Source organism: Marmota flaviventris, chromosome 17 (genome assembly GCF_047511675.1).
Source record: "Marmota flaviventris isolate mMarFla1 chromosome 17, mMarFla1.hap1, whole genome shotgun sequence".
Classification (NCBI taxonomy): Eukaryota; Metazoa; Chordata; class Mammalia; order Rodentia; family Sciuridae; genus Marmota; species Marmota flaviventris.
In genome coordinates, this window is record NC_092514.1 from 51443863 (window position 1) to 51466524 (window position 22662).

Consider the following 22662-nt stretch of genomic DNA (forward strand, 5'->3'; position numbering starts at 1 on the left):
AGGGACTAGTCTAACTCAAGGTATATTATAACTAAAGGATTATGAAATCACTTGTATGTTTGAATAATGAGCATTTCCAGAAGGGGAGTGATTATATAACCATTCCCCCAAGTAACTATGAAAACGATTTGAAGTTAAGAAGCCCAGAAGACTTTTCATTTCCATAACCAACTTCCCTGGAAGCCCTGGACATTAAAAACTCTCCCCATGAGGTCTCACTGCTCTGAAATGAAGCCAACTGACTGCCATAACTCCTCAGAATGACTGTAGCTGATACTCTGAAGAACAGAGAAACTTTTGCTGAAAATCAGTCAGGGTCCACAGGGAAGTACAAGAATATCCACCTGTATTATTTTTGTCTATAGACAGGGGATTCCCACTTTTCGTGTTTAGTCTAAAAGAAACGCATCCTGGTATGGGGGTGGGTAAGAACCACAAACACTTATTTTCAAACAAAAGCTGACATTTCTTTATTATGACATTGCTTTTAACTTAAGCACAGCTGGCGCCACAAATCCTTATCATATATTATCACACATCCTGGAAAGTTTCTGAGAAGACGTATCGGGACAGGCTTCCTCTGTGGTTCAACTGGATCTGAAGAAAGAACAGAAGAAATTATACACCTGATTCAGAGTTGCTGGTCAATAAGCAACATGTACTGGCACTGTTACTTTCAGAGGCGAGATAACTGAACTGCTTTCCTCTCCCAACTAAAGTGCTGCTCAAAATTCCTCAATCTTTAAAAATCCTTTTCCCCTAATTAAATCTAACTGCCCTCCCAAAGTGTCTTCCTCCACATTCATAAATATCACAGGACACCAAATAGTCGACTGCGAACAGGCCAACTGCAAAGGTCACAGTATCAGGTAGAAGGTCAAGCCATGAGTAAGGAAGCATGCCCTATTTTAAATACTGGGCAGAAAAAAACAATGACTAACTATTAACTAGCTCTGTGAAACAGGGTAAGCCACTTAATACTCTCCCAAGAAGCATACACAGGTAAGATGCTTTAAGTTCATACAAGCCACAGGTAGATATCAAGTATCTATAACTAGCAGATACCTATCTCTCTGCTAAGCCTATTTTCTTTCCTGGATTAAACATGTTCAGTAATTATGATTTTGATAACAATTCTAAATGCAATATTGGAGATCTGACCTCAAAAGGACAGAGATTGTTGTCAATGGGGATAAGAAGCTCCCAAGGAAGGCTGAATCCAGTGAGATAGTTCCTGATCTACTTGCCACCCTAACTCCCCTAAGTTGCAGCAACCAAGGGGCAGAGAAACAAAGCTTGGCTAACATGGTACCTCTGCCAAGTGACAGCAATGGTGTAACCTTAAAATCTGCAGAATTTATCAAAAAGAATTTTCTTACTTCAAATAATCTCTTCAGAAGTCTGAATAATGGTGCAACCTGAAAAAGAGAAAAACAATGTTGTAATTACCCACAGTACAGTCACTAACTCATGGAATGGCACATAGGAAGAACAGAGAAACATGGGTAATCATTCTCAAAAAGGCAGCTGCGTTCAGACTCCCCAAGCCAACATTCTGGAGGATCTTACTGCCTTAAACTTTACGTAAAATCATTAACCTGCTCCAAAGCATGAGACTGAGGTCTACGAAATGCCTGATCGGCCATACTCAACAGATGTGCTGTCATTCAAATTCACTCACTAATACAGCTAAAAACAGTGTGATTCTAGAAAGCTATGCTCTGGTGAAAAATCTAATGCCTTCTGGGGTCCATTTAAAGAAAGGAAAGAATTTTTAAGTGCAATCTGCATCTTTTTATAAAATCTGTACTAAGAAGCACTCCAAAACATCTAAAATAAGACCAGAGGAGTTAACTCTGGATAACTCCATTTCCTCTCAAGGTAAACAAAACTTTAATCTACACTGTTTGCTACATTCTCTTTTCATTACTACCCCCTCAAAACCAATTTACATTCTTCCTTTTTTTCACCCTGAAGGCCATCCCTAAAGCATTTAAACATAAACACAGGGTTCTATGCAGTCCCCAAGAGCAATACAAGAAATAAGGAAAGGAGATTGTGATTTAAGTCATAGGATTCCTATTGAAGGCTCTTGAGTTTACCTCATCACCAATTATCTTCTAGCAATCATGCAATTAGACTTTCTATCTTCTTGTTTTATAGCCAAGAATGTTGTATTCAGAAAAGAAGCCAGGACACAGCACATAACTTTGGGATATCTTTGTGATTAATGTCGTTCCTTACAGCTTCAGGTAAACATGTGCTTTTTAAAAAGATCACTTAAATCTGGTAAACGGTCCATTGTCAAAACAGCAAAGGTTAATCTAAACATAGGGCACCAAGAAAGTGGCAAGATTATTAAAGTGGCTAATTTTTCTACAGCTTATTGAGGGAAAAATGCTTATATGAACCACACACATACACACAGACCCTCACTCACTCTCTCTCTCTCTCTCTCTCTTTCATTCCTCAGGTAAACTTTTCTGATAGTGACATTTTATGGTAGAAAAATGCACAAAGATAATAAGGATGAGAGTCAAGCCAAACACTAATTATGCAATCAATAAATTGTACCTAACTGTAGAGCTGGGAATACATAGTATCTCTTCACATTTTTAAAAGAAGCTTATTAGGTATCTCTAACTTTTAAACATAATACCTACCTATACATCAGGGCCTTGCCTTTCTCATTCCCCAAAGCAAAGTATCCACCTCTGGGAGAAAAATCCATGGTATGAACATGAGAAATATTTGTTTTAGTGCCTGGGAAGTTAGAAAATACTGTGCAAGAAGGAAGGTGAACCTGCAGGAGGTAGTAAAAAGCCTTATATTACAAAAACTGGAAATTAGTCTTTCTTAAAATTTAATTTTCACTACCATTTTGCTGGAACAGAAAGTTCGTTTTGATTGGCATATACATAAAAGTATTCTTCTCTTTTTTTAAAATTTGTTTTAATTAGTTACACATGACAGTATAATGATCTTGACATATCATACATCTGAATCAAATGGGGTATAATTTCTCATTATTCTGAGTGCACAGGTTGCAGAATGACATTGGTCATACAGTCACATATATACATACAGCAATACTAGTGTCTATTTTATTCTGCTGCTCTTCCTATCCCCCCTTCCCCTCCCATCACTTCTCTCTTAATGGAGCAAACTGGTCCAAAATTAAGATATGTGTGTGTGTGTGTGTGTGTTGCTAGGGATTGAACGCAGGGCCTTGTGCCTGGGAGGCAAGCACTCTACCAACTGAGCTATATCCCCACCCCAAAATTTGATTTTTCATGTCTATTAATTGTTAAGGAAGAGAAGAAAGCACTCATGTGACATCTAGCCTGGTACCTGAAGATTCAGATGTTGGCTGAACAAATAAAGGAATGTATAAACTCAAGCAAAACATCAATAGTAGTGCCTATTAATGCTCTAGCTAACTGACTAAAATCTGATCACAGGAAATAGACATCTTAAATATTATCAAACACCTTATTATATGTAACTGAAGCCTAGGTAAAGTCAAACCACATCTTTCAATATCATAAAATTTTCCTTTTACAACAACATGATAAACAACTTGCCGTCTGCCATCTCTCCTCAAAGAGAGTTGAATCATGAAAACCAGATTCATCAAGTGGAACTGATGATGTAGAGGGAGCCAAAAGTTTAGCCAAAGCCGGGACTAGGCATGAGGAGGAGCACTGGCCCTTTCTTTCAAGTCTACTTACAGAGAAAATGGGCCTCAGTCCTAGGCAGGTGAGATGAGTCTCACTTAATTTATAGACTCAGTGTCTTCTCCCATGATGTTGCCCGTGGAATTCTCTCTCTGCACTAGTGCTCTTCTCTCAGACCAATGATCAATCCTACCTGGCTAGAACTCTAGTGTGCTCTGATCTTCTTCGGGTCCCTGTATTAAAAGGTATAACTGACCTATTAATTAAGAAGGAGACCCATAAAGACCCAACTTCATTAATTTAAAATTTTCTTTGGTTTCTAATGCCCCTTCTGTCATGGCAGTTAAGGGTCCAGAGATCAAAATTCAACAAGGAAAAGCTCATTTATTCTTAATTTATTGGACAGAAAAGTCCACTACTTTCTACTACAATTAGAGATTATAAATATGATAACAATTTGACTTCTGTATCTCCTACTGATGCAGTGGCTTAGATTTATATTCACTGCTTTATGCTGGGATAACAAAATTGTTTGGATCATTATAAGCAATTGCATTTAATGATACCAACACTGTTTCACTGAGGCATTTTGAAGCTGCAATGCTTGGCTTCTTTCCATTAGATATTATGGTTGACTACCATTTAAAAAATGTGATTTGGCTGTTACTAATGAATTCCTTCTGTGATTCTGCCACAATAAAAAAACATAAAGGCTGTCATGATCACTGAAGCAAACTAGGCAGAACTAACTACCATGCATCTTGCAGAATATATTATGTCAACAGGAGATAGATCCCATGGTTTTCTAAAACAATTTACTACCATTAAAATGATAAAAAGGTTAATAAGTACGAGTACACCACCACTCCCATAAGCGGGGACTGAGGAGCAGGGATTTTAAAGCTGCCTTGAATTGGAAACTTCTCATTTATCAAATGATTCATTCAACAGAAAGGAAAAAAAATGCAAATGCTGTATTTTTTTCAAACTCTTTTCCCAGCAAAACCCTTTAAGAAAATCTTAGGCAGAGAATCTCAATATATACCACACGTAACAGTCACACTGTTCTATATAAGCAGGAGCTGAGCCTCCTCCTTGCCATTTCTGTCATATAAAGTCCTCTGCACAGCAGCGCTAGAAATAATACAAGATCTAGAATCACAATTCTGCCCTTTACAAACTGTTGTATATTTATCCTCTGAAGGACTGTCATTTGACTCAAATTTTTGAAGAATTCTTCATAAGTCTTTGTAAACGACATACTATTATATAAGCTCATACTTGATAAAGTTTACAAAGCTTTTTGTTAAACAAGCAAGATAAAAACAGCAGTCTATAAAACACAACCTGGCAGTGTACACTAACAAAAGCATGATGCAATGATGCTATTCAAAGTTCTATGCCATCTGTTACACCTGGCACCTAGAGCAAATAATTGTTAAATGAAAAAATTGATTCTGTTTGAAGACTAGAAAACTTCACAGAGAAGGGGGTGACATTTAAGCTGAGCTCTGAAGTTGTGCAGTAAAGCCATAAATATGACCATATACCAAGTCCAGTGAGCTCTTCTAGTAAATCATCAAATATGAAGATAGTCCTAGCTTTTTGAATTCCATTATTTTTACATAACTCATTTTCAAAATCTAAGAATAGAGTTCATTGGTACAGCATCGGACTAGAACATATAAGATCCTAGGTTTAATTCCCAACACCAAAAAGGAAAAAAAAAGTGTGTGTATATGTATAATATACACACACACACACACACACACACACACACACGAGAATTGCCTCCACTCCATTAAAATAACAGGCCTTTAAAAAGTAGAAATGGCTGAGCACAGTGGGGTACGCCCATAATCCCAGTAGCTCGGGAGGCTGAGGCAGGAGGATCGCAAGTTCAAAGCCAGCCTCAGCAACTTATCAAGGCACTGTAGCAACTCAGTGACACCCTGTCTCTAAATACAAAATAGGGCTAGGGATGTGGCTCAGTGGCCTAGTGCCCCTGAGTTCAGTCCTCAGTACCACCCCCCACTGCCCCACCGCCGCCAAAAAAAAGTAGAAATGGTCAGGCATGGTGGCACATGCCTATAATCCCAGCAATTTAGGATCAAAAAGGCCAGCCTTAGCAACTTAGCAAGATCCTATCTCAAAGTTAAAAAGATAAATAAATAATAAAAAAATAAAAGGGTTGGGGATGTGGCTCAGTGGTTAATAGACCCCTGGGTTCAATCCCTGGTGCCAAAAAAAAAAAAAAAAAAGAAATGAAATGGAAAGAAAATTGCAGAGGTATGAAGTGCTTGCCTTAAGTATTATGTAATTTATATGCTGAAAGAAACCTCTGAAAAATGAAGACCACCACTTACAAAATATGGAGAATGGAGAGCTCAAGCTTTCCCAAAAGAACTGATATAATACAAATTTATGGCTCCTGTGCATTATTTCAACAAGCACACCCGAAAGCTATAATATTAGTAATTTCTAGACAACAACTTAAGAGTGACTAAACAAAGTCACTTTTTAAAATAATCTAACACTTGACCTATCCTGTTAGCATTTCCTGTTTTGAACTTCAGATTTTAAAGTTACATGTTAAAAACGAAGAGAAAAGGTGTATTACCAATCTCACTGCTTCTTTCATTTTTTCTGAAGCTATTGCCAAAATTTCTGTGGTAGGACTGAAGACCAGAGAAGTAACACCAGTAACCAAGTTCATTATAGCTTTCACTGGCTTTGGGTTTGCTTCTTGGAGACAAGAATCTTGATTATATATGTTTACCACTCCACAATTAGAACTGCAAAAAGAAAAGATTTTAAAACATGTAAAAAGGATTTTATCACCTAAGTGAATATAGATTTCAACCTACAAACTGATATTTGCATGTTTCATAAGTTATATATAGAACCTAGCAGCTGAAGAGACCATGGCAAGGCAAAAGCTAGACACATTCTATTAGTTCTACTTCAGTCCTGCTGAGCTCTTAACAACTCTGGCAACTTTCAGTGTGGGTCTAGCTAGAAAATCCAATAAAGCATAGAATCTCCTTTATTCCTTCATGTGATAAATACTTACCAAATGTCAACTCTTTGTCAGGCACTACTTGAAAGCTTGGAATGCAAAGGTAAACAAAAGAGACCAAGACCACTATTCTCATAGTGCTTATAGCCTAATATTCTAATGTGTGAAAGATACCTGACCTTCCCCTATGATTCCTTACTTTTATTATTCTATTGCATTTATGAGGACTTCCAAAATAGTAACAGAGAGCAGCAGTAAAACCAGGAACCTTAGTTTTGCTTTCTGGGAGTATCTACAGTCAAGGGTTATAGAAGAGATCATTTACTCCAAGTTTACTTAAATAAATATAATTCAGCAATGAATTATATCCAAAACTTTAAAAGAGTAAATCCTATTGACCGAAAGTTAGTATATCATAAACAGAATCATTCACAGGCAAGAACTTTAGGGTAAATATCTTTTATCTCAATTATCAAACTCCAAATGCCCTGAGCATCAAGAATAAAGTACTTGTAACTCACAGATATTTAATTCAATGGTCATAGTCTACTTCTGCTACTATAACAAAACACTTATCACTGGGTAGTTTATATACAATAGAAAATTATTTCTGATAGTTTTGGAAGCTAGGAAGTCCAAAATTAAGGTGCTGACAGGCTTGAAGGCTACTTCCAAGATGGAGCCGTATTGCTGCATTCTCCCAAGGGGAAATGTGTCTTCAGCAGAAGGAACTGAAACTACTCCCTAAGCCCTTTAATGAAAGTCCTAATGAGGAAGATATAGAGGGCTTAGGTAATCAGGGCAAGATGGCCAGTGAAGAGGTCAGGGGCAGGGCCAGAACAAAGGAGCAATGGAAAGGGTCTTCTGATGAGGTCAACTTCCTGCCTGATGAAAGTGCTCATGGACACAAGCAGGGGACTCAATCAGCCACTTCTTCACTTGTGCTCCTAAGTGGGGAATCCAACAGAAAAACTAAAACAGAAGCGTGCACAGAGGAGGCACCAATCAATAATAGTGAGGACACATGGTCAGCAGAGGGAGTAAGGAGAAGAGGAAATTCCAGAGACCATAAAAAGAACAAGCCAAAACTCCCCCACTAGACTCCCAGCTCTGGGGTCCCTTCTCTTCAGAGAAGTCTATTTGTGTCTCTCTCTTTTCAATAAACCTACTTCTTGCCTGCTATCTCTGTGTCCTGTTCTTCAATTCTTTGTTGAACGGAGACAACGAACCCAGCACTCCTGGACAGTAACACTAATCCCATCCTTGAGGGATCTATCCTCATACCTTAATTGCCTCTTAAAAGGCTCTACTTCTTAATATTCTCATTTAAGTTTCCACATATGAATTTTAAGGGACACAATTGGCATAGCACAAACTTAATTTAGTTGCAATATAAACCTGAGTAATGCAAGAAATTAAGCCTCAATCTCACAAGAGTGAAACACAATCCACTAAGTATACTCTCATTCCTACTACTGAAACAGCCTAATTTATGCACTTAATACTATTGACTGCTGATAATTAACCAGGAACAACAACAAAAAAAAACAAATTCAGTTTACATGAAAGATTCTATAACTTGATATTATAGACAATACACAAATAGTATGTTAGAATTAAGTACTTTAAAGTCATCCAACTACTTATACACACATTTTCTCACTTGATACTAGTTTTTTGTTCTTTCTGCCTTTTTTTTTTTTTTTGCAGTACTGGGAACTGAACCCGGGAGTGGCTCTCACTCATCTAGCTACATCCCCATCCCTTTTACTTTTATTTTGAGACAGTCTCCCTAAATTGCCCAGGAGGGACTTGAATTTGCAATCCCAAGTAGCTGAGATTAGAAGCATGGGCCACCACTACTAACTCCTTAAATAGAACTATGTAGTCCACTCAAGAAAAACATTACATATCTTCAATTTATATAATTGTTATGGACTATTTGTGTACACCCAAAATTCATGCTGAAATCCTAACACTCCCAATGTGATGGTATTAGGAGGTGCGAGGTCTTTAGGAAGTAATTAGATCATAAAAGTGAAGCCCTCATTGATGGGATGAGTGACCTTATAAAGAGATGCCAGAGAGCTTCCTCACTGGTTTTCTACCATATAAAAAAACAGAAAGAAATCAGCCATCTGTGACTTTAAAAAAGAGCCTTCATGGGGCTGGGGATGTGGCTCAAGTGGTAGAGCGCCCGCCTAGCATGCGTGATACACTGGGTTCGATTCTCAGCACCACATAAATGTAAAGATATTGTGTCCACCTAAAAAAACTAAGAAATAAAATGTTAAAAAAAAAAGAGAGAGAGAGAGCCTTCATTAGAAGCCAACAATGCTATCATCCTAATCTCAGACTCCCAGTCCACAGGAACTGTGAGAAATAAATTTCTGTTGTTTAGGGCTGGGGATGTAGCTCAGTTGTTAGAGTGCTTGCCTTGCATGCACAAGGCCCTGGGTTCAATCCCCAGCACCACAAAAATTAATTAATTAATTTCTGTTATTTATAATCCACCCCAAGTCTATGGTATTTGGTTACAGCAGCCTGAGCCAACAAACACAAATTTCATTTTTTCCTTCTTTTTTTTGACTTGAATCAAAATATTTATTTGTTGTACTTGCTTTTATACTAAATCTCTTTTCTTGCTAAGAACAGATTTAAATCCATTTTAATTAAGGACAAAAAGTTATAATCCACAGATCAAATCCTACCTTCTGAACATTAGAGACGTCTTAAATACTGCCTATTCTTATCTGACTATCCCTTAAGTTTGTGGAACAAAAATAGCACAAGTTAATTATTTTGATATATACACCTTATTTCTATAGTTGAGTTTATGCTAAAAGAATATAACTCATTCTAATATGCTAGTAAAAGCTACTAAATATAATGATATCCACACGTCCAGCAGTAGGTAGTGCCACAGGAATATATAACATCACAGAAAAATTATTCTAGAAAAAAGTACACCTGCATTAAAAACTGCCAGAGATACAACAGAACCAAATATGGCAATATGAGATGAAGCTGTTCCAAAAAAGCTTTGTGGAAAGGTGAAACTTAAGCTGGGGAAGGGAGGAGAGAGGTGAAAACAAATAAGAAGAGCAAGAACACAGGAAGAAATAGCCATATTTATTATCTCGCCCTTGAACTCCTAACTGAAAGAACAATGTGACTGTTACTCTCCCACCCAAACCATAGCTTCCTCCACTAGAAATGGGCTCCCAAACCAAAGGCAGTCAATCCATTAGCAGATCACAACCACAAGTGTCCTGGTACACAAAGTTCTTCCCCAACAGGAAAGAAGACCATTAGCCAGATCAACATCTCTTATGGTGGTAAGGGGGACTGAGCAACAAAAGGACAGTCAATTGAGGTAATGAATGATCAGTCAGATCAGAAATATGGAGGCTGGTTCAAAAGAAAAGGAAATAAAATGCTAATATCTCCAAAGTCCTTCTCCCTCCTCCAACCTGTTTCCAAGGTCACCTGCCTCCAGGGAACTGTTCCTCCCTACAAAGAGTAGTTAATGAATGCCCCCTGGGCCACTCCCTACCTGACTGTATCCTGAAGCTTTTGGCCCACCTTTGGGTCACTCTAAGCAAGTAAGAGGAGGATAGAGCATAAGAACAAAGGAAATCTAAAATCTACAAAAGGAAGGACACCCCCACTTCCTCAGGCACCAATTTCCACTTGCAACTTGGAACCCCTCCTCTGATCTGCAGAGGACTCTCTCTCTCGGTTCTATCCTATAAATAAAACTTTCGGCTCTTGCGCAGCTGTTTCTTGGATGTTAAACCTTGAGGGGGAGAACCCCACCCTGACACAACAACCACAGATCCTGATCAACACCAGTATCAGTGGAACTAGTGGGACTAGGACCCACCACATGCTGATGGTGGTGGGAGTCAAAGCTAAAAGGACATAGAAAGGGCACATGGAAGCCACAGATAAAATTATTTATTAAAAAAAAAAAAAAAAACAACTACAATACAACAGTGGTAATCAATTGGGTAATTTTGCTCTCTTGGGGAACTTCAATGTCATTGTCACAACTGGGGGGGGGGGGGGTGTGTGAATGTACAGAACTGACACCTAGTAGGGAAAGACTAGGATGCTGTTAAACATCCTATAGTGCACAGGACAGGCCCAACAACAAAGTATCCAGCCCAAATTATCAATGAAGCATACTGGTAAAGAAAATAGTATGTAAAAGTAGGGAAGGAGAATACTGTAGTACCATACCAGCAGAATGTACAACAAAATGAGAAACAGTTCAATCCCTCGAGACACCTGAACACTTTGCACAGCCCTGTCCATAGCTGTGTGTTTCTCCTTTGTAGACATGTGAAGGTGGCCCAAAGAAGGTCACTCCTCAAATGAAGACTTTAGAACACAGGGCTAGCTGCATACTTCACAGAAGAAATATGATCAGTCAACAAATATATGAAAAAAATGTTTAACATCACTAGCAATTAGAGAAATACAAATTAAACTGAGATTTCATCTCACTCCAGTCAGAATGGCAATTATCAAGAATACAAGTTAACAATAAATGTTGTTACAAGTTATATTCACATTGCTGGTGGGACTGCAAATTGGTGCAACCACTATGGAAAGCAGTATGAAAATACCTCAGAAAACTTGGAATGGAACCACCATTTGACCTAGTTATCCCACTCCTCAGTGTATACCCAAAGGACTTAAAATCAGCATACTACAGAGACGTGGCCGCTTCAGTGTTTATAGAAGCTCAATTCACAATAGCTAAACTATGGAACCAACCTAGATGCCCTTCAACAGATAGATAAAGAAAATGTGGCATACACACACAATGGAATATTACTCGGCCTTAAAGAAGAATAAAATTATGGCTTTTGCAAGTAAATTGATGGAGTTAGAGAATATCATGCTAAGTGAAATGAAAAAGTAGGGAAGGAGAATACTGTAGTACCATACCAGCAGAATGTACAACAGACTGAGAAATAGTTCAATCCCTCAGGACACCTGAACTCTACTTGACTTCAAACCCAAAAAACCAAAGGCTAAATGTTCTCTCTCATCTGTGAATGCTGACTCATAGGGAGTTCATCAGGTTGAATAGGGCGGAGAGTGGAGAAGGGAGCGGGAATGGGAATGAGAAAGACAGTAGATGAACCAGACATAACTTTCCTATGTTCATATACGAGCACACAACCAGTTTAAGTAACTCCACATCACGTACAACCACAAAATTGGGAAATTATTTACCATAAATATATATATATGATATGTCAAAATACATTCTACTGTCATATAACTAAAAAAAATAATTTTTTTAAATTTTTAAAAATTTTCTTAAAGACACATGTTAGAGATGCAATTCAGTGGCAAAGCACTGCATAGCATATACAAGGCCCTGGGTTCTATTTCCAGCGACTTGTAAAAAAAGAGTTTAAGCCACAACCAGAGCTACCCCAGCCACTGTTGTCCTATAGAATATCAACCAAACAAGCTGAAAACATTCAAATTCTTAAGTGAACCCTATCAATTCTTCTCTCCTCCTCAGTCTCTTTCATAGTCACCTGTTTCTCTACTACCCCAAGGTTCTATATCTTGAACTATACAACAATGATTTCCCAAGTATGTACCAACACTACTGTTTAATGAATAAAAACATACAGCAATCTTTAATTAACCAAAGCCATTTAAAAAAGGACAACATGAACTAAAGAGTTTCCTATTTACTATATTCTTAGTTTCCTTACCAGAGCAAAACTGTAAATAGAAAGCATCCATGAAGTCAGGACATGGAATAAGAAGAGGTGACAGTAACAGATGGGCTTTAAGATCAAAGAAGTAAAATGCCCCAGTAGAGGCCAGAATGGAAGGTTTCCACCCCAGCCCTAGGAAAGAAAGGAAGAAAGGCAGGCAGTCACATGATCCAGCTTCTTCTGCCTCTGCCTGGCTCCTCCTGCAATAGCAACTCTCCCTACCTTCCTGATGTCATCAACAACTTCTCTAACAAGGCTTAAAGACCTTCTTTATATGTTCAATAATAAGTATCTGATAATGGTCTTTGGCTAAGCCTATCAGAATCCAATTATGCTGAAAGGCAATTAAAATTAAATTTGTTTAAACTACTAGTATTAGATTCTTTCCTGTTCAGACCCTTCAATGGGAAATTAATAAAAAGTGACACAAAAAGGAAAGGGCAAGAACCAGAAAAAGATTAACTATACTGACTTCACAAATTTAAAAGGAAGTCATTTCTTTTTCTTTTTTCTTTTTTTTTTTTAGTTGCAGATGGACACAATATCTTTATTATTTTTATTTACTTATTTTTATGTGGTGCGGAGGATCAAAGGGCCTCACACATGTGAGGCAAGCGCTCTACCACTGAGCTATAACCTCAGCCCTAAAAGGAGGTCGTTTTTGTGCAATTATCCTTGCCCCACATAGAGGCAAAAGGAGTTCTGCTTAAAATTATTTATATTAGTTTTAAACACTAGTCTTCATTTTAAAACTTTATTCCCAGATCTGCTAATCATGAATTGGTGCCATGGTGCACACTACTTTGGCAAATATTTTTCTAGAGTTGAGATTTATCCTGCTACAGGTTTGGCATAGGATGACTAAGTAACAAAGGAAAAGTAACAAAGGAAAGAAGAGGACCCAACCAGAGTACCTCAACGCCAAGTAACCATCACTATCCTACCACCTACACACATCCATAGGATGCTGGCCTGGTCTCCAAGTTCCACAGCCTTGTTCTACTTGCATTTCCTCCCAGGCCTCAAGGTAGCTTACCAGTTTTCAAATGGTGGCAGGGATAATATACAAGCAGTTTCCTCAATTTTAAGGAGTGAAGTGAACATAACATAGAGAGTATGCTGTTTTTTCACATTCAGACCCACTTGACTTCCCAACATAGGCAGGATTTAACTAAAACCTCTTGATGGCTCAATTGTGTTCAATCTAAGAAAGATTTTTTTAAAAAATACTGCTTCTCAAAATTACAGAACCATAGACGTCAATTAGTAGTTTAGTAAGTTAGTTTAGAACCACTGGTATGTATCCAATGCCTTCCTCTTCCATCCTGAACCTTTAGAATCAAGTAGGAGAATTAAGCCAACAAAAGATAATAACCCAGGTAATAACCATTTTTTTTCTAATAATGACACAATGATATGTGTTTAAGTAATATTTTTTAAGTTTCTATAATACTAACAAATGGAATTTCCAAATAACATGTTTTTGGTTTATACTATATAGCTAAAGGAAAATATGCTAAATCTTTAACACTAAAATCCAAAGTTGACTTTTTCTACCTCACCAATGGCAATAATATTAGAAAAATGTGATGTGATCAAATGGGCATTTCAAATATAGAAAACTATACAATAATTTAAGGTAATATAGCACTTTCTTTGCTAACAAGCTGATAAACTGTTTATATTAGTTTTAAACACTAGTCTTCATTATAAGTATTAAAACTGCATGAAAGGACTGAAGTTATGGATCAGTGGTACAGTGCCTGTCTAGTACATGTGAGGCACTGGATTCGATCCTCAATATCACATAAAAATAAAATAAATCAAATAAAGGTATTGTCTATCCACACTAAAAACAAAAACAAAAAACAAAAAACCCACATGAAGACAATGCAAAGCAAAAGTCTGACCTGAGATGATTTATTTCCTACTAGTGAGTAGATGTAAACAAAACTCCTAATTCCCCGCTGAGTATATTCAATCCCTAAGCAGTTTCTCATTAGCACAATGTGATTCAGGTTTCACAAAACTCTTTACTCACCCACAAGCCACATATTGTCCATTCCTCGATGTAGCAATGCTTAATCCACGTAAACTGCCTTCATCAACAAATCTGTTAAGGCATTTCCTAGAGTTCACATCCCAAACATAAACTTCCCCATCCTCTGAATGAAAGAGCCAAAGAAAGGTTTGATTAATTTTAAGTAAAATTGAAAGGCAACTGAACTGACCACTCTTAGGCTCTCTTTAATAGTGTAATGAACTACAAATAAAAACCCATGATGACCTCTCCTCCTGCCACTAGAAATCCAGACTAAAAATATTTCTTATACATTCACATACATAGAAAAAACATTATTCATTTAAACAGGTTATCTTTTGGTTTAAAGTGGATGATCACAAATTCTATGTTTCAACTAAGCTTTCAGAAAAAGTTTATGTATTCTACTTAGATAAATTACTGGAACAAAAACATGAAGGGGGAAAAAACATTAATCAACAGACATTAGAGTACCTAATACCTAAGGCTAGGTGATATAGATACCAATTTTCTTTGATGGAGGAAAAAAATTAAGAATAAAGTGACCCAGATCACAAAGAATTTATAACTTAATTATGCTACCACTTAAATATTAAGGAATGATACACATGAGTAACAAGCATAAATAATTTAAAGAAATTATAATTATGCAGGCAAGATAAAAAGAATATTAAATATAAGAGACCACAAATATTTTCATGATAGAAATAGCCATCTAATGGCCAAAATTAGTCCTTATTCTTTATTTCTCTTTCCCATAGCACTTGATATTGGGGACCACCCTCTTCTCTGTCGATGTACATTTCTATAATGACCCCTACATCCACATCAAAGATGGTTCTTCTCTCTCTCTTCATCCCTCCTTTTTCTGAAGTACTGTTTCAAAGTTTGCCCTATTATAGGTATTCTTTTTGTCACAATGAGAAATCAGTGAATTTTACTGTTTTACTATTTCTTTGACAAAATTTTCCAGGCTGGAATAAGGGTGCAGATTAAGCAGAAGTAAACAGATTAGCCCTGCATACTAAATGGCTAATCCCTCACTATGACTAGGTTAGAGAAAAGGCAAATGCCAACAAAAACTAATTTCCAAAACTAAACATGATTTTCTTACTAAAACAAGAAAATTGAAAAGGAACATTTTTTGGGATAATTTGAAACATAAACACATCCAAAGCTTCTCTTGTATCGTCAATATGACTTACCAGAAGAGGTATATATTTTCTTACTATCTGAAGAGAATGTGGATGCTGAAACCCCTCCATTAATCTTCATGCTACCAATTAGTTCTTTGGTCTAAAAAAATAAACACTGATTATCAACTGTTACAAGGTATGTGGAAGGACCATAGTGTATAGAACAAAAGCAATCTAGACCGTTATTTTCTAGATCCTACTTGTTTTTCCTATCCTACGGTCTCCCCAAACTGCCTACAATTTCTCCCAAAGTTCTTCTACTTCAGATACAGATTTAAGAACACACTGAGTTAAGGTTCAAGACTGTTCTTACACTAATGTCTAATCCAAGAAACAAGCAACAACAATGGTTCACCTTCATTGATAGCAAATGAGAATATCCAGCAACACCATTTATGAGCAAGAAGGAGCCATCTGGGGAGACTTCAAATCTCCTCACTCTTTTTTCTTTCAAACCTAAAAAAGGAAGATAAATTGATTTAATGAGATTTTTATATGGTTTTCAATAAAGATATATCCTACTGACAAACAAATTCTTTCCTTTTAAAATGTCTAAGTTTTGCAAATTAAGTGAACCCCAGGCTTAGATTCTAAATAAATCTAACCTCATGGATCACCAATAAGGACCCAATCACTACGAACACTACGAAGTACTCGGCAAACTTCTTTTTTGTCTTGTTTAGCATTCAATATTTTAATTGTAGGCCAGAACAAGCATAAATAATTTAAAGAAATTATAATTATACAGGCCAAGATAAAAAGAATATTAAATATAAGAGACCACAAACAATAAACCTATCAACTAACTTTCCAAATGAAAGTAGCAATATCTTTAATTAACTAAACAGATAAAATCCTATTTTGTCACAAACTTCAACACCAGAAGGGAGTACACTGCCATCAGAGGCAGACAAAAAACATATATAAACTATTTTCTCGCGACCTACGGCATTCTATGATGAACAGGAGTATAATCATTAACTTTGTGGGTCCAAAAACAAAATCAATGTGTCAGTGTATTCAAGAACTGGTTAGTTTCTCAAGATGGGGATTCATATAACCAAGTCACAGGAGATAAGTATATAATCCAGAGTCAGTTTATTCATTTACAAAGGTACATGTCCCTTTTTCCATGCCTGAAACATTCAGTAACTATATCAGAATGCTTAGAGTCAAGTTACTCACTAAAAAGCTGCCTAATGAAAAGAATACATTGTGGCTCATGGGTAGAGCACTCACTCCCCTAGCATGTGTAGCATGTGCGAGGCCTTGGGTTGGATCCTCAGCAACACATAAAAATAAATAAATAAAGGTATTAAAAAAAAAGAATAAATACAACCAGGGCTGGGGCTGGGGCTCAGTGGCCAAGTGCCTGCCTAGCATGTGTGAGGCCCTGGATTCGATTCTCAGCACCACGGATCAATAAATAAAATAAAGGCCCATTGACAAGTAAAAAAAATATTAAAAAAAAAAAAAAAAAAGAATACAACCAATTATCTCCAAGAAATGGAAGGTATACCAAGGGAAAAGTAGTAGAAGAGGCTTTTCTCTATATACTCATTTGTATATATTAGACTTTGCTCAACAGGAACAACTGCCCAGTCAAAGAAAATTTAATTTAAGTTGCTACATTAAAATATTGAATTGAGAAAAAGGATTTAGAAAAATGTAGTGAAGCACTGTATCCCTACAGGAAAATGCTGGTTAAGTTTACTATAGGCCATTTCTAGCCACAGGTCATGAACCCTGACAAGGTTAATGGAATGTACCATTTGCATCAATCCTATGTTCTTCATTTTTCAAACTACTATTTATGACAACCAGGAGTTTGCATACATATAAGAAGGCTTTCATATCCTGATTAGTTGGCAATTTCCCAATAAATGTCTAATTAATTTCTTGAGCTCACAGTTTTATACAGCTAGTGATTTAGAGCAGTGGCAGAGCGCTTGCCTAGCATGCATGAGGCTGTGGGTTTGACATGGCACCACCAAAAAAAAAAGCATGATTTTATAATGATGAAAGGCTGAGAACAGTGCTCAATAATATACCACCACAAAGAGAAATATATTTATCATTACTATCATTATTACCAAGCTATGTTTACTGAAGGTAGAGAAAAAGGAAAAATATCAGGAAGAAAAGACAAATGCCAAGTCCAAAAAGCAGACTTCATACACTTCAGATATCCACCAGATCCAGAGTAAGGTTACTAACCAAAACTTAGCTAAACCTCAATGTACTCTGCTAGAGGATGCAAGACAAGGATGGTCCAAAATCCATTCCTTTGATTAGTGAAGTAATATGTAAAACTAATAACTAATAACATTATTTTCTATTTCAATATGAGGAGTGGGTTTAAATTTTTTCCAAGTACAGTCCATGAACCAGCAGCACCTAAGAGCAACTGGAAATGAAGAATCAGACACACCTCAGACCTACAGAATCACAGCTGCAACTTAACAGGACTACCAGGTGATTCACATGCTCACTGACTTTGGCTTAAGGCACGGTTAGGTAAACCAGGAACCTACAGGATCATTAAAGGTGTGAGAAAATAGGAATGAGTAGCAACAGTGAAAATAAACATCATAAATGTTTCTGAAGTTGGCTGTAATTCATTTTCAGCCACTAGTAGGAAAACACTTAAAGAAAGCTACTTTTGTCCTTTTACAGCTACACATGCTTTTTAACAGGGAGACTGCCAGTGAGCTATGGCCTATGCCAATGCTATATCCCAAGATTTATTATGCTAACCCAGCCAACCTCATTACAATGGTTTTGGTTCCCAAAGGAATCATTACGTGTCACTATATTTTGTGGCAATATAGGTAGGAGAATACAGGAAAAGAATGGATAAGGTAGAAGTTAGATAAATCTTCACCTGATGTTTATTTTTATGTAGTTACTTCTGAAGACTGATCTACCTCCAAAATAGTGCTTTATTCCGCTAATCAAAATTTATAATAAGCAGAATTAAAGGGTATACAAATTTCCTATCAGAGAAGAAAAACAATGTGTCCAAGGAAGTGGATTCCAGGTCTTCTTGCTCCCTGTTTCAAGCTCTTTCTGCTACCTCAATTGCTAACTTTACAACAACATATCTGCAAATTAAGATTTTTCCATAAGTGCTTAGTAACTAAGTTAACTTGTTTAATTCAAACATATTAGCACAATGACATTTTCCTAATACTAAAGAAAAAAAAAATGAAAAAGTAGTTGTGAATACCATTAAATCAACTCAGCTTGGGCAGGGAATGAATGGCAGGCAGTGTGTTCAACAACAATCTTACCTCTCACTTGATGCACAGGAATTAACTTTCCAGCTATCATATCATAGACATAAAGAACCTTGCTGTGAATACTTGTGGCTAAAACTTCTTCTCCATTAGCACTAAAACAAGCCTTAAAGATTGGAAACTTGTCCAAATAAATGCTCTGGATTTTAGGATTTGTTTTGCCATCAACCTAGAAGGAAGCACAAAATGTTTATTTTGGCTATTTCTATGGACTCTATATGCTGGTAGTAAACATTTTTCATGACAAGTCTTCATTCTAAAATGCATACCTGAAACAGAGACACGGCATTATCCAACCCTGCGACCATCACAACCTGTGCGTGAGGATGGAACTGCACTGATGAGATCCGAGCAGTGGTAGGCCGTTCAGCATTAGCAGGTTGGCAGTTCTTTATCTAAAGAAAAATAAAGCTGGAATTTTATCAGTCCAAATCAGTTAATATCATTTAGAGCATGAGAAAAACATAAAAATAGTTTATAAATCAGAACAACTAGAATGGTAACCAAAAGATCACAGCTCTGGCACCAACTAGTAAGTCACTTCACCATCTTTCAAATTAAGAGATTAAATCACCAAATGTCTAGATTTAAACTTTAAAGCATTAGCATACTATCATTCAAGATACATTCATTTAAGTTAGGAGATTTTCACGTCTGGAGAAATTTTACTTAAAACTACTGCTCTGGTATCTCTGTATCGATAGCACAAGTGTAAGAGGCACCATGCAATTGTCCCCACAGCTCTATGGTTGGCACAGACTGCTTTATGTTCTCCTCCCAGGGTACCTGGTTGCTAGTTTAAAGTGATGGTAATCTCATGAATCACTGGGACTATTTTCAGTTACTGCTTCTGGCTTTACAGGTTTTTTCCCCTGCATCAAAAATTCAATTAAAAACAAAGCTGCGTTGGGGATATACCTCAGTTGGTAGAGCGCTTCCTCGAATACACATGGCCCTGGGTTCAATCCCCAGTACTACCACCAAAACAAAACAAAACAACAATGCAAATCAGGTATGGTGGTGCACACCTGTAATCCCAGCAACTTGGGAGGTACAGGGAGGAGGAGTGCATTGCAATTGAAGGCCAGCCTGGGCAACTTAGTAAAACCCTGTCTCAAAATAAAAAATTAAAATAAAAATGGTTGGAGATGTAGCTCAGGAATAGAACACGTGTGTTCTCAAAATGAAAATAAAAAAGTGCTGGGGATATAGTTCAGTGGTGGAGCATCCCTGTGTTCAATCTCCAGTACCTACCCCCACCACCCCCAAACAAACAAACAACAACAACAAAAAACTAAAGCAAGTAGCATATGTATATTTGTTTTGTTTGTGAATACCGAATTAAATTTTTATATGAACTACATTTTCAATGGAGTTGAATGTATCCTATGAGGAGCGGAATGAACTGACCTCAAAAGGTGGGAGGCAGCAGAATCTTTCTGTCTCCTAGTAATTTACCATGATAATTCCCTTGCCCCATCTAAATACACATGCTATATTATAGGGAAATATTTATGTCATAAGAAGGCCTATTAATTTGACACAAATTTAACTGAACCACTGTTCTGGGTAGGTTCTTGGTTACCACAAAGAACCAGCTAGATACAGTGATGAGTTAAAAAATAAATAGTATAGGCCACTTTAGATAGTCATTTCTGAGGTTACATTTGAGAAGAAAACTAAGAATGAGCAGGCCACTAGCAGTGCTTGAAGGACAGAAAGAAAGAGCAAGAGCAAAGGTTCAAAGGCAAGAAAAGACTCAGCATATGTAAGAAACAGAAAAGGCCTGCATGGCACAAGTAGGGAATTAGGGAAAAGACGTCTAAGATGAAGCTGATGATGTGAACAGAAGTCGGATCACAAAGGGCAGCGTAGGCTACGATAGGAATTCAGAAGGTTTCAAAAGCAATGAAAAGTGACATAACCAGATATTTTATTTTTAAAAGCTCCCTCGGGCTACTACATGAAGAATGGTTTAAAAAGAGGTCAAGTGGAAGGGGCAAGATCAGTCAACTACAAAGAACTGCAGTAGGTCAGGTGAAAGATGACAGCAGTATGGAAGCTGCTGCCAATGGAAATAAAATACAAAAGGAAAAGTCAAATAGGATTCCTAGAACTACTTGAGACATAATTTAGCATCTCTTAGGACAGTAAGTACACTTAATCCCACATATAATAGGAATCCATACATCTGTACTGGGAGGCAAACTGAATTTCAGAGGTAAATAACTGGATAGGTCCCAACTTTATAGACTCTCACCTTCAAGATTCCTCTTGGAAGAGAAGTTGATGTGGATATGAAATTCCCAGTCCTGTGCAACAAATCATCTTCATCCTCTTCACTTTCATCTAAGTTGAACAAACCCACAAAGCTGATCTTGAGAATCAACAAGATGGCCCATCACCTACCCCAAACTTCTATATTTCCAGTTTCAACTCTCTCCAGCCTCCCAATCTTGATCACTTTTTAAAAGCCACAATTGACAAAAGCAAAACACATCTTAAAGAAAAGGGAAAAGATGACACTGTATGCAATATAGTTAAAATCAAAGCTTTACTGGAATGAAAGACTAACACACACACACATACAGAGATTTAACTAAAGATGAAGTGAAATAAGTTTAAACAAAGCCAGCATTTAATTTAAAAAGAGCAACTCGTAATTATGGCAAAAATTACCAATAAGGTTGACAGCAGACCTAGCCAGATGACACACATGAAAAAGAACTAGAAAAAATTTCATTTTACTAAAAGATCAATGTCACAAACTCGCTATCAGAACTTCAAAGAGCTAACAGGGCTGTTTTTCCCCTAGATATCACTGATGATTCTAGTATGGAGCAGAAAGAAGCTGGGCAAACTTTTTAAACACTTATGGAGCTAAAAATACAAAAGTACTAGAAAGCCCTCTTGTTTCTCAAGCGGATCTGGATTAGGGCCACCAAAAGAATACACATGGAATTGAGAGTGAAATAAGAAAAATAAGAAAATCTTCCAGGAACTGAAATCCAGCTTTATATCTTCATAATTCCTCAATGAAACTATATGCTCTGGGACTGCTCATGTGGCCTGCCCAATTACCTATTCAGGAACAAATATGGAAACCATCATCCTAGACCTAATTAATCCACATGAATTTTTATATATAAGGTCCAGCACTCAATGAAATGTAACCAAACCAATACTGATGAAATAACTTGCTTGGGCACAATGGCACATGCTTATAATCCCAACAATTCCAAAGGCTAAGGCAGGAGGATTGCAAGTTACAGCTAGACCTCTCTTTAACTTAAAGAGACTCCCAGCAACTAAGCAAGACCCTATCTCAAAAAATAAAAAGGTCTGGGGACGTAGATGAGTGGTAAAATATCCCTAGGTTCAATCCCCGGTACAAAAAAAAGAAAAAAAAAAAAAAAAAAAATGAATAAGATAACTTGACTGCAAATGAAAAGGGAAAACAGACAATTCCCATAGGTAGTCTAGACAATGAAGTTGGCAGACATAAACTTCAAAGAATAGTGAATTGACATATTCTTATACGTATATAAGAATAATGAAAAACAATATTCAGAATTGAACCAAACAATTAGAAAATTTTTATAAAAAGACCCTAATGGAAATTCTAGAATTAAAACATGAAGTTATTAAAATTTAACCCTGAATGGATGTTTTTAACA

The 22662-nt window shown here is 36.9% G+C and overlaps 1 protein-coding gene across 1 annotated transcript in view; it reads right to left on the reverse strand.

Moving 5' to 3' along the window:
• Positions 1-442: 442 nt before the first annotated feature.
• The window catches only part of Utp18 (UTP18 small subunit processome component), a 36176-nt gene continuing 13956 nt past the window's right edge, over positions 443-22662 (reverse strand). The window contains exons 5-14 of the mRNA XM_027924757.2: positions 21246-21334; positions 19255-19380; positions 18980-19154; positions 16042-16142; positions 15696-15786; positions 14491-14614; positions 6298-6472; positions 2664-2803; positions 1380-1418; positions 443-597 (exon numbers count right to left, since the gene is read on the reverse strand). Of these exons, the coding sequence (XP_027780558.1) occupies positions 1394-1418; positions 2664-2803; positions 6298-6472; positions 14491-14614; positions 15696-15786; positions 16042-16142; positions 18980-19154; positions 19255-19380; positions 21246-21334 (1046 nt within the window). The 3' untranslated portion in view covers positions 443-597; positions 1380-1393. The remainder of the gene's footprint in view (positions 598-1379; positions 1419-2663; positions 2804-6297; positions 6473-14490; positions 14615-15695; positions 15787-16041; positions 16143-18979; positions 19155-19254; positions 19381-21245; positions 21335-22662) is intronic.